Source organism: Gambusia affinis, linkage group LG03 (assembly GCF_019740435.1).
Source record: "Gambusia affinis linkage group LG03, SWU_Gaff_1.0, whole genome shotgun sequence".
NCBI classification, from domain to species: Eukaryota; Metazoa; Chordata; class Actinopteri; order Cyprinodontiformes; family Poeciliidae; genus Gambusia; species Gambusia affinis.
In genome coordinates this window covers 4,131,806-4,145,254 of record NC_057870.1, presented here as the reverse complement: position 1 = coordinate 4,145,254, position 13,449 = coordinate 4,131,806, and the positions used below count along the sequence as shown (strand labels likewise).

General features: G+C 41.3%; 1 protein-coding gene across 2 annotated transcripts; it reads right to left on the bottom strand.

Moving 5' to 3' along the window:
- Positions 1-483: 483 nt before the first annotated feature.
- rab35b (RAB35, member RAS oncogene family b) lies at positions 484-12,734 on the bottom strand. Of its 2 annotated transcripts, XM_044110616.1 has the most exons (6): positions 12,342-12,734; positions 9,813-9,863; positions 8,215-8,338; positions 3,391-3,515; positions 3,161-3,285; positions 484-1,580 (listed from the first exon to the last, which is right to left on the bottom strand). In XM_044110616.1, exons 1-6 carry the CDS (start codon positions 12,391-12,393, stop codon positions 1,452-1,454), a joined length of 606 nt encoding a protein of 201 aa, XP_043966551.1. In that variant the 5' UTR covers positions 12,394-12,734; the 3' UTR covers positions 484-1,451. The 2 variants fall into 2 exon arrangements, with proteins under 2 accessions (XP_043966551.1, XP_043966552.1); XM_044110617.1 differs by lacking the exon at positions 3,161-3,285 and having other exon boundaries at positions 1,474-1,580; positions 12,342-12,693.
- Positions 12,735-13,449: the final 715 nt, after the last annotated feature.

Genomic DNA, 13,449 nt, shown 5'->3' with positions numbered 1-13,449 from the left:
ACATTAGTCACCGTTAATGGAGAGAACACAGTCAGTTCTCGTTAGCTTTTACAAAAAGAAATGTCTGCAAAACAAAGAGTTACATGCCAAAAAAAAAAAAAAAACAACCAGAAAATAAAGTTAAAACAGAACAGGAAGAAAGCAAGAGGAACCCCAGTGCGGCCTGGAGGAGAGGTCACAGCGACGGCAGGTTTCTTCTTGCAGATGGTCAGTCGGTCACAGCGAGGTGCTGATATGTGGATGATGAGGGAACACAAGGCTGGCGACAGCAACAGAAAAAGAAGAAGAAGAAGAGAGGGAGGGAGCATTTCCTGAGGACTCAACAGGGTCCCATCAGACGCCGATTCACCCTGTATCCTGGCCAGCCGACGGCCGCTATGGCAACAGTCCAATGAGGCTCTGCCGAGCTAAAATATTTATATAGATTTTCTTTGTTTTATAATATTGGCAGTATCTTTGTTTTTTTTTTTTGTTCTTTTAAAAAAAAAAAAAAAGAAAAAGTTTAAAGGAAAATGGAAGGGGAAGTAAGACTGCAGTGAACGGTGCAATGGGAGCTCTGGGAGTGGTTCACCTGCCCTGCTGCATGGAGAGAATAAAAAAAAACAAAAAAAACAAAACAGTGGAGAACATGAGATCAGTTAACATTGGCTCAGCGCTACTGGAAGTTAGGTGATTAAGGAAGGGGAAGCTTGGCAAAATACTGAGAAAAAAAACAAACAAAAAAAAAGACACGAGAAAACACCAGTTCAGTCCTTTAGGTTAACTGCTAAACGTGCTAATCGACTTCATCATCGGGCTTGTTTCCCCCGACAACGAAACCGAGAAGTTCATGATCTGTTGGCGATGTGGGCGGATGAAAAAGTACGCACTTTTAAACACGAGAAGAGTTCTTTCTTTCGCAGCCATGCGCAAAGTCCTCGCTCCGCCCACGGAAAAAAAAAAGAAAAAGAAAAAAGCTAAACTAATGAAATGAAAAAGTCTAAAGGAAACGAGTCCTCCCCCCCTCAGGTGCGGAGCCGGCCTCGGCCTGCAGCGTCCTGTGTGCGGCGGAACGGGAAGGAGAGATGAGATACTGACAGGAGGGTAAGATGAGGGGCGGAACACGCAGGCGGAAATCTGAGCTCTGTGTCCGTCAGACGTCGGCTTCAGATTCTTCACCGAAACAGAGGAGCTCAGGTCAAACAGTGCTTATCTGATGCCTTCCAAATAAAACCTGATCTGACGTTTCATAAAAATCTGTACAAATTCTTTTTTTTTTTTTTTTTAAGTCTTCATGATTAGTTTGTCCAAAGGGGACAATATTTCCATTTATTTTATTTTTTTTATTTATTTTTTTCTGTATATTCATTAAATCTTTATCTGCTCTTTAATTTAGACGCTCTGAGTCCCATGGTGTGGGTGTGTGAGTGTGTGGAGAGGAGATGCCTCCGGCCGCTGACCGCTCGCTTTCGCTAGCAGCACTTTTTCTTCCGTTTACTGTTCCGGGTGAGTTTGACCACGTCGTTCTGTTGCTGCTGCTGCTGCTTGGCTAGAACCTCCTTCTTGGCTTTTAGCACCAGCTCTGTGATGCAGTTGAACATCTGCAAAGCAACAACATGACAGTCACAATGTGTTTGGAGGTATTTCTTTTTCTTTTTCTTTCCATTTTGGAAAGAGGCTGATGCAACGGTAGATTTATTTTAAATTAATCCGTTCTCTGATCACAATCAGTTCCGCATTTCTTTCGTGCTCGCGCATGATTGTGAGTTTCTTGCAAATGTTTCGCAAAAATGGTCAAAAAACTTCGGGTTTCAGTGAGTGCTACCTCCCACCTGCAGGTGGCAGTATTTCTTACTTCTACTGCACTGCTGCCAACAGCCTGTGACTTGGCATTAAGTTAAAAGTGTGACTTCCGGTGAGCACTCCACCCGATTCTTCCAACTCTGAAGTTTTAATTTCCCAGTTCCGACCGCGACTGGAACGTATCAACAGTGTGTGATCAATATGGTGAGTAAAACAAACAGACAAACAAACAAACAAGAAAAAAAAAGGCGCTATCTTGAGTTCTTTAAGGAATCAAAATGTTTGTATTTATGCTCGTCGGCTTTTTTTCATTCTATATATCTAGATTTTGGAAGGCGTTCATTGAGGAAAAAAATATTGCAAAATTCCTTTCAAATATTTCTAATTTAGCAGCATAAAAGTCAGTGAGTTTGACAATAATAATAATTTTAAAAAAATCACAAAAACAATCATGGAAGCCAGGAAGGCCTGATTAATAAAACATAAAACATAAAACAATGTTCAAACAGCAATTGGAGTTTTATATGACAAAACCAACACAAACAGATGACTGACTATGAAGTGAAAGGAGACTGTCAAGGGAAAACACGGTGTCTTCAGTCAGAAGCTTTTTCAAATTGACTGGAATACAGGCTGCTACAGGAAACCTTCCTTGCCAACTGCCATCACCATCAACAATAACTGAAGAATTTGAGTTAATAAGAGTTACATTTAATTTCTCTTTGGGGTCAATAAAATATTTCTGAATGGAATTGTGAATGTGAAAATCATGCAGTTATGCATATTTAACATATAAAGGGTGGCAGCCATTTGCATTAAATCCCTTTACTCTGATGCCCCCAAATATTAGGCAATGCAAGCTTCAGTAATCATCTAATTAGTAAACAGAACAGGGAAAAACACTCAACGTACCAAATGATTCGTAGGTGTACAGTGTTGATGTTGGTCTCTTTGACAGACCACAGATAGTGAGAAGCATGGCCTTCGAATTATAAACTAAAATATTAAACCAATTGCCATTTTAAAAAAAAAGACTGATTACTGATCTTTTAAAAGGCCGACCTGTTTTTGTCTGAAAAGTGGCTAAATGCAGTGACTATTGTTAAGTTGCCAACAGTGGAGAAACTGCTGAGACGAGATGAAAACAGTCCAGTCAAAGTTCAGGGCTAAATACAACTGACAGTAGAACGACTGTATATAAGTAGAATGGAGAGAAATGTAAATGTTTAGATGTAAAAAGTTGGCAGATACTCTAAGGTGAAACTGACTCATGCCACACCTTTTGGATTTTTATTTGTAAAAGATTTTGGAAATCAAGACAATTGTGAACCCCAGTAAAATGCATCGTTTCTGTAACTCCCAGAAGAAGCTGCCTCACCTCTTCGACGTTGATATTTTCTTTCGCGCTCGTCTCAAACAGGCTGATTCCCATCTGTTCTGCAAACTTCTGCGCGTCGGTCGTCTCGACCACCTTCGAGCTGGGGTCGTCGTTCTTGTTTCCCACTGAAACGCGGAAAAAACATCGCAGGTTCTGATCATTTCTCTGCATTCAGACTGGCACGTAAAAAACAGCTGGGCCTCCTCTGGCGGTGGGAGAACGAGACCCACCTAATATTCGGCAGACGTCGTCACAGTTCTGGTTGATTTCATGTAACCATCGTTTGACGTTGACGAAGGACTCGGCGCTCGTGACGTCGTAGACCACTATGACCCCGTGCGTTCCTCTGTAATATCTGGAGACGGGAAAACGCAAGATTGGTGTTACCGCCTCGTTGTCTTTGGAAGATGTTGGACACATCAACATGTGAGAGACAGTTGGTGATTCAGCAAATACAATCAAGACATAAAGACAAAACTCCAATTAGAAAGCTAATTATGGGTTTTCTAGCCAATCTTTAGGAAGACTGACCTGCCAATTCTGATTTAGCCAATACGGATTTTTTTTTTATTTGAAAAGTTGCTAAGTATAGCGACAACAGAGCTAAGTTGTCAACATAGGAGAGACTGTTGTTAATCGCACACATGCCGATCGCCAATCACCTGAAATGAAGGAAATCAGAGCTAATTTACTGGAGCACTCAGGTCCAGTCCTGACAATGAGTCTCAATATTTTCCTGCATACATAAAGTCACGTTTATTAGTATAGCGCAGTTCATCAGCGAGGCAGTTTAATGTGCTTTACACAGTTAAAAACAAAATAAAATAACCAATGAAACAAGCAAAAAACATTACATTTTGTCAAATGCAATCAAAATCATCCAACGTATATTGATCAATGTTCCAGTTGTTCCGAATCAAGGAAAACTCTGAACGGGAGTTTAAACTCTGAACACGTCTAAGTGTTTCAGACGTTTCTTGCAGTTTTCTTGACGTCTGTTGCAAAAGGTGTGGCACATAAAAACTGAATGCTGCTTCTCCAGGCTTGGTTCTGGTTCTGGTTCTGGTCTGCATCACCAGAAGATGTGAGAGGTCTGGAAGGTTGGTGCAACGACAACAACAGATCTCTAAAGTATTGTGATGCTGGGCCGTTCAGCGATTTACAAACTAAAGGAAGTATTCGAATAGGGAGCCAGTAGAAGGGGGAAAAAATAAAAAAAATCTACCTTTCAGCACCCAGACCTAAATCTTATAGAAAAATTTAGTTGCGCAGATTTTATACGGTTTTCCAGAGGTGCCAGAAGACAAAGCTGGCACAGTCTTTTTTTAAATTGTAGCTGGTGTCCAGGAGATGGGGACAAATCTCAATTTTGAATGTAACCAACCTGAAATTTCTATAAAAAGGTTGAAAGGGCCAATGTTTGTTAGCTAACTGCGGCCTCAATAATTAGTTTGTTTATAGGTCCAATATTTAGGAGAGGATTGGAGAGAGGGCTCATCTCAGCCTCCCTGTTCGCTGTGACTGTATGGGGATTCTGCTTTGTTGGCCAATTTTGTCCCAAATGTCTAACAGTAAAAGGACAGCAGGTAGGTGGACACACCAAGAGCCAGAGAGTCGGACTAAACCTGATGCTACCTTTTCTCCAGAAAAACATTCCACAAAGCCGAACCCCTTTATTCAATAACTTGTTACTTATATTCCTCAGAATATTTGTTACATTTTTAAACCTCAAAAAACATCAAAGCTGTAACTGTTCACTACTCGACTGCCTCTGCAGGTTGTTCTGCCTGAGCAGGCCATCGCCCCAACAATTCATTTAGGGCGTAATGAGGCGCAACAACTCTCCACTTCAGTGCCGGAAACAATCAGCCTGAACAGGCATCGTGTTCTGCAGAGGCATTCCTGGAGACCGTAGTCCTCCTCATGACTTTATTCCTTCAGGAAGAGTTGACTTCCTGTTCATCCTCACTGCAGTGGTCCATCTACGTCTTAGTAGTAAGCTAACTGCAGCGTGCATGTCCCTACTAAACTCACAAAGGGACAAGAGAACAGCTTTGGTTCATGCTTGCATCATAAACCTGGTGGCTCTGTTGGATCACATTCACATCATAAGTGATCGGCTCTAGAGTTGGAACCGTACTGAGACCACCTCCTTCTTGGTACAGTTGTTTTGGTCTGTGTGATCCAATCACACAGCACAAGCATGATTGACAGCACCAAGACCCTCTCCTGTAGCTCTAAGTGTGAAAACGCCTTTAGAATTGAGATTTTAAGTTGCATTACTCCACAAACCTCAGATCAGTGCAAATCTTTGCTTTAGTAAAAATATATTATGCCGTTATAAAAACGTAGAAATTCAGCCAGAGGTATGGAGAGTGAAATAGTGGAAGCTGAAACCAGGAAAAACACTGCGAGACATTCTCCAACCATGACAACATGAACGTGACAGAGTGGAAGTAGAAAGCCTGTGATCCATGAAGATAAAATCTGACAAAGCCCGTTTTGCCTTCTGTGGGGTAAATGGACTGAACCTGCACACCGCTTCACTAAACATATTGACTCGTCTGCAGTCCTGGTGTGTAAACATTCATACCCTGACACACAGATTTTAGGCAACTTGAAGCACTTCAACATCATCGTTTCCAGTGAAGACGATGCTGGAAACCTGCAAGAATACGAAGATGAGCCAGTGAGTCACAGTGTGCATATCCTCGTTTGGTAGCAAGTCTTCAGCTGAAAGGTTTGCAGCCCACTGAGGCCTGATGAGGCCTGTATACTAATGGGCTGAATTCAAACCCCCCAAAACATGCACTACCTGGCATTACGTTCTCTACAGCCATGTCTTGTGTCGAGGTCTTGATTCTGTATCCTTACAGCAACATGAAGAACTTCAGTTTTTAACGCTCATCTGTTTACATGTCACTTTACAGGAAGGAGGTTTTGTTCCACAACATCTTAAAGAGCAGCATTACGTAAAAATTAACGTTTTTGAGTATTACATTGTGTTATGTTATTCACTAGTCAAAACCATACCTGGAGTGTTGCCTTAATTCTTTCATGCAGGTTTGGGAAATCTTTTAATCTCCCATGGCAACCATTCGGCTGTGCTAAATGCCTGGGTGGATGTAGCTCCACCTTCGAGGCGAAGCTCCTCCTTAGAGCTGCAGCTTTCAAGCTACTGAGCTTCCGCCTCATAGAGCATCCCTCTAATGCAGAGGTGCTTCTTAAAGAGACAGGCCCATTTTTAAGGCGTTAATTACAAAGTCAAATATGACAGATAGAGCAGTTTTATATCCGAAGTTAAAAGTTACTTGTGCTATAAAATGCTACTACATGCTTATAGTGCCTCTTTAATATAATACAAATCCATTATAGATCTTCTTGGTCTTAAATTGACATGCAATGTGTAGTGAATCAACATCACAAGCCATTGGAGATGTAGATAATAATACCATTAATTAAATATTTTCATCTAAGTCTGAACAGTGTTAAATAAATATTGCCCAACCCTAATGTCAACTTGTTTAAATTACAAAGTTCATAGTCTCAGTTTTAGAGGAGACACTGGCAATAAATGCTGAGCACAGTTTCTCTGACGAGAGATATTTAGGTAGGCAACAGCAACAGAACACTGAGCACATTGTACAACGAGGAAAAGACGTCGACCATCGACATCATTACCAAGGGAACGTTAATCACTTGAAATGTTTCGGATGCTTTGCCTTCCTGAGCTCATTCTGCCGGACGAACCGATGCAGTCCTGGAACGGTGTAGTCACTGGGGTTCAGTTTGCTGCCGGATTATTCAAATTAACGGAGAATTAAATCGCTCCCACTGAACACTACAGCTCAATGACGCGCTGATGATTCCTCTGGGGTGGATATTAGGGTGGGGGGGTGTAGCGACAGAAAAGTGTGGCGTTCACTCCTAAATATATGAAGACCACACACAAAGATGCTGCAATTTCTGGACTATTGAGCACATTTGAATACAAGTCACACTCACTAAATTTAAAAACAAAATGCACTTATAAAGGGCGTCTATAAGCCGTAGTTGTCCACGCTGCGCGTATCTTGAGGTTTGAAAAGAAGAAAACACACGAGTCAGGCTTCCTGTGGGCCACAACGATTTCATATTTTCCTTCACGCACCAGATATTGATACTAGACCTGTCACAATAACTAATTTTTCTGGATGATAAATTGTCCCAGAATTTACTGCGATAAATGTTAACATTGCTGTTTTGAGACCATTTTCAAGTAACATAATGATAATGGCATAATAATGGAAGAACATAATCTCCAAGATCAATAAACTTTAAATTCTAATGATCAATTAAACACGGGAACTGAGAAACATTTTACATATCCAAAACCAATCAAAACAGAAGCAATAAGTAAAATTAATTATAAAGTCTCCATAAAGAAAATTCTTCTTCTTAAACCGGAGCCGTTTCTGAAACGACTTTCAAGTTTATCTGGTAATAGGAACAGACAAATTGTCACAAAATCAAAACACGGAGGAAGTTAATAAAACGAAAGCACAACTAATGGCAGCAGAATTTTGTGGAGCATTGACTGCAACTTCTGCAGAGAAGTCTGACTAGATGTGTAGTAAGTTTTGCTTCAAGTATTGTTTTTTGCTCAATATATAAAATAACCAAATACTCAAGAATAAACTGTTGTCCTTTATAACGTAGTTGCTGCTTCTGACGGATCTAAACGCTGTTAGGTGAGCAGTGATGCTTCACGGCAGATCACTGGAAGATAAAACAAAACCAGTCGAGTTTTAAAGTGTCCGAGCGGTTAGAAATCAGAGCGAGTCCCGAGGCGTACGGACCCAAAAGTGTAAGTGCAGCTGTCGCCGTTGCACAGCGAGGAGCCTCCCTCTTCCGTCTGTAATTAGGGTCTGTGGGGGAATCCCACCCAGTTTCACAGCGAAGCACAAACTCTGTCGTTGCCTCCTAGCTGCCCCCCTCATATAAAATCTCATTCGACGACCACAGAGCGCCTCCCGGGGCTTCGGTCGGCAGCGTGGAGCGGCGGCTCTACTCACGTGGAGGTGATGGTGCGAAAGCGTTCTTGGCCCGCCGTGTCCCAGATCTGCAGCTTCACCTTCTCGCCGTTGATCTCCACCGTCCGGATCTTGAAGTCCACGCCTATCGTGGTGATGTAGCTACCTGTGAGCAGCGGACGGAGACGGATGTAGAGAGCGGCACGTGGAGGAATGTTGCAGAAGCATTCGTGTTCTGACGTTTTTAAACATTTTGTCACATTGCAGCCGCAAGCGTCGCTGTTTTTATGGTGATAGACCAACAGTAAGGAGGAGGATACAGAGTTTGAAGTTTTTTAACAATTAGATATGTAAAACTGTGATGTGCATTTCTACTCAACCTCCAACTCTCTACTCAAAATTCTAGATCAGGTATCTATCACAATGTGCCCTATCCATGAGGGCAGATCTATTCAGTCCAATTCTATGTTTTATGCTCTGAGCAATGGCATGCTTTATTATTTATTCATTTTACATTATATTTGGAATTCCTAATTGTACTTTGTAACCATTTGAAAGAAGATTTGTTAAAGTTTATTGTGACACGTTTGAACCAAAGTAGTCATCCTGTTTCTGTCGGTTTCTTTTATTTATTTTACGTTGCCTGTTCTTCTCCTAACTCCACTGACTGAACAAACCAAAGTTGGTTTTACATATTTGACCAAGCTTGTGATGCTACTGGTACAGTTAAATGTTCTGTACTGGTGCAGAGTTAGCAAATATATTTATAATTCAGTACATTTATGCCTGTATATGAAAAAAAATGAAAAAAAGAAACATTTTAAGTAACTTCAGCACTGTTAGTCTCTGTGGGATGGTTATCAGTCCGTACTAACCCTCAGATATCGGTATTGGTATCGGACATGAAAAAATTAACCGGTGCATCCTCAGTATTTACTATGATTTTGTACATCAGGAGACTAAAAATTTTCTCCATCCATCTTTTTGAAGCAGCTCAATCATAGCCAGATTAGACGGAAAGCAGTTGTAGATTCTGGCCTGAACTTTGACTTGGCCGTTCTGACGCATGAAAACGGTTTGATCTAAACCGTTCAACTGCAGCGCTGGCAACAGAAAGGTAAACATCTGCCTCCGTTTCCAGTCTTTGCTCCAGCATTGATCTGTATTTTACTCCATCCATCTTCCCATCAAATGCTTCCCCAAAGCATGACTCTGCCACCACCGTGTTTCCGTGTGGGGAAGGTCAGGGGTGTTCAACTCATTTTTTTAAAGGGCCAGTTGTGGTCAAATGAATTGATAAAACTACTCAAACTGCTAAAATATGAACAAATAGCTGATTCTATATTACATGAGAACCTCTTAAAGTTAAATAATGCTGAACAACTTATCACCTTCATATAATTTAGGAGAATACAGATAAAACTGCTGTGACTTGATGGATTAAAAATAATATTCCTTTGAAAGGTTTTATGTCTAGACTCCAGAGATCCGCATAAAAAGCTTCTGGTGGACAGAGGACCAGTTACGATCTACCGTATAAAATCCCCCAAAAATATCCTCTGTGGCTTGTGGCTGTGATGTGACAATTTGTGAAGGCGAGGTGTGAGTACTTTTGTGTCGGCAGAGGCGAAGCCACAAACCTGAAAATGTGTTGTCTGCGAAGCGCAAAAGGAGACTGCTCTTTCCCACTCCTGAAAGGGAAACAAAACACAGGAAAAGGTTTAGAGTGCAGCAGGTTCCTGAAGCCTCCCATCCTCGTCTCGGACGGTTTTGGACAGTTTCATACGACCTGCAGGTGTAACTCAGAGTTTAACGTGGCTTCATTTCGTAGAGGTCATGTGATGACGACAGCAGCGGTTGGTGTAACCTTTGTGCACCGACTTTACAGTCAACTTAAACAAACACCTTAAGAGCTCAATTAGATTAGCTAAAGTGTAACAAACTAAAGCACCTAAGAGGAGCAGAGAAACTATGTACATCACAAGTTAAAGAAAACAGAAAGGAGGACGGCGATGTTTAGCATGGGATCGCTGCTTTGTCCTCAACAAATCACCTTTCTGCTCCAGGCTCTCCTGTCCGCTCCTTTGTGTCGTTGCTGACGTCTAATATTTGATTGGTCACAGGCTCTTGTGATCTCTACAGCGCAGAGTTTTGTTCAGGCTAACAATAGAAAAAGCTTCAAAGGAGTGTTTCCAGCTCTCTGGCTTAACAAAAAAAACCCCAAACAAACAAAAAAAAAGAGGAATAAATCACTTTCTCCGACTAGAATAAGCTCCACCATCAGGAGTCTAATGGGTCTTTATTTACAACAAATATCACAGGTATATGATGAAATATATGAATGAGGTTATGTCAAGCTGCACTGCAGGGTGACATTCTCATCTCACTACAAATCCTACAGCCATCAGCATCGACAACAACAAGAGGACACCATGTTGTAAAACGATTTACAACATTTAGCTTCCCTTTGGGAAAATAAAGTATTTTTGGATTGAACTGATTTCTGTGACCTTGGTTAAATACGCCGAGGTTTCACTACCATGGCGACTATAAGCTGTGGTTTTCATACTGTGTGACTTTAATAACAGTGACAAGTGGTAAACATTTTGTTTTCACGCCACGAATGTTATTTTATTTTTGTGTTCAGAAATATTTTCAAAGACTTTTCTCTTCTGCAAGTATGAGGGAGATATAAGAGACGTCTTTCATCCAGCTGACCGGTCACAAGGAGGAATGGCACCGTTGGGTTACTCGATAAAACTCTGGTGACTTTGACCTTATGTTGAATTAAAATGACTGCATTAAGCCATAGGAAATTACACAACTGAATATTTAAAATATCTTAAAAACCTTGGTGGTCGGCAGAGATCCACTAATCAGGACTTTTATGGCCAATCCTGATTTACAGTTCTGCTTAAAATCTGAGCAAAACTAAGTAGATGAATTAGGGGACAAAAAATTGACACTTTTCAGCATTTTACCTTCTGAGCAGAAAGAGATTGCTTAGCGCGTCATTAATACTAGTAACCTGCACAAGCATAATTAGCCAAAATGTAACAGGTGACTGTTGACCGCTTGAAGTAAAATTGCATTCTCCTGCTGCTCAACCATTTTTCCAAAATAAGCCGTGCAAAACAGCAGACAGTTGCACAGCGGAAGGGACACTGGAGCCTGTGTGAGAGATGTGCCTTGTTCTGTGGCCGGCCAGCTGATGGGTTAGTGGTGCCAGGATTTGGAACTGTCAGTGAAAGCAAAGATTATTGACCCCCCAACCTCAAACAAAATCAGACCCTCGGCAGGATGAGACGCTGCTTCTCAAGAGGGTGGAGTTGAATTACAAAAGTGCCAGAGGAGTAGCTCCAACCACCCCTGTACAGCGTTCAGCCGTGACCGGGAATTCCTCTTGCCTGGGTTAGGAGTACATATGACAGCATGCGACTGACTGCTCTTAACTGGTTACACTTTGTGTTAATACTGCCCACTTTGTTATTCTCACTTCAGTTTGGGCAGCTGCAGTGATGAACTCTTCCACAATCAGGGAGCTCAGACTTTCATGCTAACCAGTTGCCTAAACTGAATCGCTACAACAGCTTCCCGCCACTTAGTCAACATTAAGCATTTATAATAAATATAAATAACCTATTGAGTCAAGACGACAACAACATAAACAAAAATGTCTAGAAATAGTTATTTACATTGCCGAGCATGAAAGAGAGATGCTAGCTTAGCTTCAGCTAACAGACACAAGAGGCCAAATGAGACTGACATAAGACAGCCCCGGTAAAGCTATTTAGGTCAAAGAGAGGCTATTGCTATAGAGACACAATAAATGCCCCACTAACTACCGAACAACACCCGAAACGTTCGTGAGACAACCCCAGAAGATGTGGAGGCGGTGTCCAGCCTGACATGCCCAGTCCGGACACACAACCTCCGCCCTGTCACTGGCACAGAAACATGGCGGATGTGTACATTTCCCTCATTATTTTCGTTTTAAAGCTATACAATTACAAACGGTAAACGCGTTCAGAAAGTGTGCTATGGCGCAACGCTGTATTTCTCGCTCTCTTCTGGTAAAATAAATAAATAAATAAATAATATATACATATATGTTTAAAAAAAATTCGTCAAGGCCCACTTCCCGTCCCGCATCCCCGGCTTCTGCTTACCGCTGTCACCGATGATGAGCAGCTTGAAGAGGTAATCGTAGTCCCTGGCCATGCCGGTAGCTGGTAGCTAACCTCCGCCTTGTGCAGCTTCTTCGCTTGGCTTGTTGCTCAGGTCCCCCTGTCCCGTAGAAAATTTATCTGCCCCCAGGTCCCCTGATAAGAAAAAAAGAGTCACAACCGAAGCTTGAAACTACTAGCCCCCCGAGCCGGTGGCGTTTTTCTCGGGGTTTCGCGGCGTCAGCAATCCTCCTGCTCCGCTGCAAACAGCCGGAAACTCTGCTTCCTTCTCTGGCGGAGCTGCACCCAAGTGTGACCCGGCCTCACTGCGCAGACTCCAGCTGCAGCACGCATAGGACAAAACAAGATGTGGAGCATCTGAATCAGTGAAAGACTGAACTATTTTTGTCACTTATTCTAATATTTATGTTTTGTTTTTTTTTATCATACATGTTGACATTTTTTTGTTGGAATAATTTTAGTATAAAATAAACTATAAAGAAAAATCAACGAAATTTAGTGACAACTGAATGCTACATTAATCCAGTCATAACAATATAACTAAATAATTAACTTGTTCTTTTGTCACTTTTCTCTTATGACGAAACAAAAAAATATACACTTCTGTTGTGAAAATCTTGAGATGTTAATTTGGTGAATTTGATTTTAGAGTGGTACTTATTTAAAAAGTCTGACAACCACAGATATTGCTATTTGTATCACCAGTTTGATTATTTTAGTTACCTAAAAATATTATATTTTTACATCAACTGCAGTGTTTGATAGATCTCCAATAGATTGCCAATTTAGACTGGGACATGACCACAAGTTTTCATTGAAATTATTTCAGCTAATGCAGGTAATGCTGTGTATCAGGAAGTATGATGTCCTATTTCAAAAAGCATTTGTTTAATGAGAAAATTTTAATGTTTAGTTTTTGCTTGTAATTAGTGGGTTAGCATTATCTAAAATTAACTTTTTTTAGCTTTATGTCTTGTTATGTATTCCCTCATCAAACACAGCTGGACTGTTGCTTTGATTCTTTCATGCGTGTTTGAGAAGGCAGTCATTCTAGGTACCTAAATGCTGTGCTCCTTCATACTAGTGGCAG